The following is a 2,891-nucleotide window of genomic DNA, read 5'->3' on the forward strand; positions in this document are numbered from 1 at the left end:
TCGTGTGATCTTGTGAGTGCACTGAACTCCTGGCTGTACAAATACACCTTGTTTCTGTTATTGTATTCACTCTTTGAAAGTGTCTGTTAGCTAGCAGTTAACATCAGTGTGTTTCAGATGTCCATATCTAATTTATTTGCCATCTTTGTCTTCATTAATTTTGACCGATCTAAGTTCTCATCATACACTGTTGTTCTCGGGAATATGTTCGTTCAGAACTGTGGATGTGACTTTTGTCCTCAGGAATCAATGCGGGGTTGTATGCGAGAGAGATAATGGATAGTTCCAAAAAAATTGCTATGGACAATCAAGGGCCACCAGGGATGAGGACCGAGGAAGTCCTTGCTATGGCGGCAGTTGAAGCACGGTCCCCTGGTTCTTCAACTGTCTTGGTTGCTCACTTTGATGGCCAGGTATGTTCTTCTGCCAATCTTTCTTTTTTGTGAATTCTGTCATCAAGATTTGGAATGCCTACCACTTCCTGTCACATTTATTGGTGGTTAATTGTACATGTATTTTTGCTCATCAACTGATTGATATGGCAGGTCCTTCATGTATCTAATATTGGTGATTCGGGATTACTGGTGATAAGAAATGGACAAGTATACACACAAACAAAGGCGATGACATACGGTTTCAGTTTCCCGTTGCAAATAGAAAACGGTGTTGATCCTTCAAGACTTGTACAGGTGACACAACGCTTGTTAAGTTTATATATTAATCTTGTTACTATTTTGTTTCTTTTTAGGTTTCTAAGATTTTAATATATGAATTTCTCTCCTTATTCACAGAATTACGCTATCGATTTACAAGAAGGTGATACCATTGTGACAGCTTCGGATGGTCTCTTCGACAACGTCTATGATCATGAGGTGGCATCTATTGTCTCGAAATCTCTAGAAGCTGACCGCAAGCCTACAGTGAGAACCTAATGAACTTTTCCTGTTGGAAAGAAGAAAGCCTACTAAGCCCACCTACAGGAGATGGTCAACCAAGAATCATCCTCACAAAAATTGGAGGTGTTCACTATTTAAATTTTAGTAGTTCAGGTAATTAAAGTGAGTCCGCTTTAAAAGTTCAAAATAATTTACAATTGTAACATTAATAAAATAGAAAGTTCCATAAGCAACAAACTTCTAGATACATCACACCCTTCAGGTAACCAATTTGCACGTTTAATTTTTCTGTGCTTTTCTTTTGCTTCTACTTTTCTTACTTTCTCACCTTTTAAGTGATTAGGTACAAGGAGTTTCACTAGGAATTATATGTGGAAGTTTTTGTTACTACCGATGGGCGCCAAAGCTTTCTGCGTCGGCACCTGAGGTATGCGACGACTTGCGTCACTACCAAGCTGCGACAACCATACAAGGCCTTCCGTGCTCAAGCTGAAAAGGCAAGAAGATTTCATTATTAACTCAGATAAAAAGGTGGCTCATCTTCTTTGGCAGAAGTACACAATGGTTGGCTGAAACTTTGAAGTGCTAAAGTTTCAGGAAAGGTAAAAATCCATCTTTGACGTATTTGCTTTCAGAGTATTGACCCTGGAAAGAGTTTAAGAGGAGAAAGATTATTAAAGATATGGTAAGTTGTCCTTACTACTTTTGGGGAAACTTTTATCACTTCTCTTTGGGCTGCATTGATGTCAAAGGCATGGAGGGAGATGTAGCTGATTTTGTGATTTCTCGTGATCACTTTCTTCTAAAATGCAGATTGCCTGGTAATCTAAAATAGTGGATGGGAAATGTTCTTCATCAGTGTTCATCCCAATTGCTAACAATCCTCTTTGCATACCCAGGTTTGTGGTTTTCTGTGGTGATTTACTAAACTTACTATGGCTTACGATCCCGTTTGACGTATACTTGTGCCCTCCCCTACAGTTTGCAAATAGTAGGTACGGGACTACATAAAGTGGATTGTTGAATTTGCCAAGCATAATGGCACACTTAATTTTGGAAGATCACCTGAAGAGTATATCAATCAAAGATGCTTTGAGATTTTCACATGAATATATGAGGTTCCCATAAACTCATGTATCTTGTTTAATAGGTTGCCAAAATAGCTTCTTTTAGTGCACAAGGAAATTATCTGTTTTTGTATCAGGTAAATAGTTCCTTTTTAACCAGTTTTTTCACACCAAGATCAAGAGATAGTGGGCTGACCGGGCGGGCGGTGATGACAGGTGGTGCCATGGTGCTGGAAAGGTGGCCAACATCATTGTCAAACGCCAAGCGTCATGCCTGAGTGTGTGTGTCTGCGTGTGTGTGATGGGGGCACAAAAACTTGCACGACCATCAGGGAAAATGTGTACATGCCACTAGATAGATTGAAAATATTAAATTAAGGTTTGGAGCAATTTTGTTTATTTTCTTTATATTGATGCGCCACTATTCGTGTGATGATGACATTATTGTACAGAGGGAAGAGACATTGATAAAGATGGATAGCAATTCCTAGATGCTTTGTGTTGTACTTGTTTGTTTTCCAAGCTTATTGTTTATTCGTTGGTGCAGATTGTTGTGATGGAAAGTCACAAGATTTTTCATTATTTCAAAGCAATGTCAGATTGAATAATTTGTACTAGACTAGATTACAACATTTTGATCTCACATGACCGTGTAATTTTAGTGACAAAAACAGGTGGATGAGTTATATTTATCCCCGCTGCAACGCACGGGCATTTGTGCTATCTTTACTCTTTATCTTTACCTATTAATAAAGCACGTGGTGCTTCTGCCGTCCGTCGTGGCGTTTTTGCAATAAAGCCCCTGATGTTTTGTGTATTCAACCCGCAGTCTTCGTTTTAGAATTTTGCGTTATAAACCCTGTAGTTTTTTGTATTCACCTCACGTTCATCCTCCTCTGTCCAAACTGCTACTGCTCGATGCCGCGCG

The 2,891-nt window shown here is 39.2% G+C and overlaps 1 protein-coding gene across 1 annotated transcript; it reads left to right on the forward strand.

The window, feature by feature from the left end:
- The first annotated feature begins 275 nt into the window (after window positions 1-275).
- On the forward strand, window positions 276-2,241 carry LOC123397363 (probable protein phosphatase 2C BIPP2C1). The gene is made up of 6 exons (XM_045091933.1): window positions 276-413; window positions 546-689; window positions 792-920; window positions 1,240-1,323; window positions 1,710-1,717; window positions 2,124-2,241. The coding sequence occupies exons 1-6, from the start codon at window positions 276-278 to the stop codon at window positions 2,239-2,241; spliced, it is 621 nt and encodes a 206-aa protein (XP_044947868.1).
- Window positions 2,242-2,891: the final 650 nt, after the last annotated feature.

This window comes from Hordeum vulgare, chromosome 5H (genome assembly GCF_904849725.1).
Source record: "Hordeum vulgare subsp. vulgare chromosome 5H, MorexV3_pseudomolecules_assembly, whole genome shotgun sequence".
Classification (NCBI taxonomy): Eukaryota; Viridiplantae; Streptophyta; class Magnoliopsida; order Poales; family Poaceae; genus Hordeum; species Hordeum vulgare.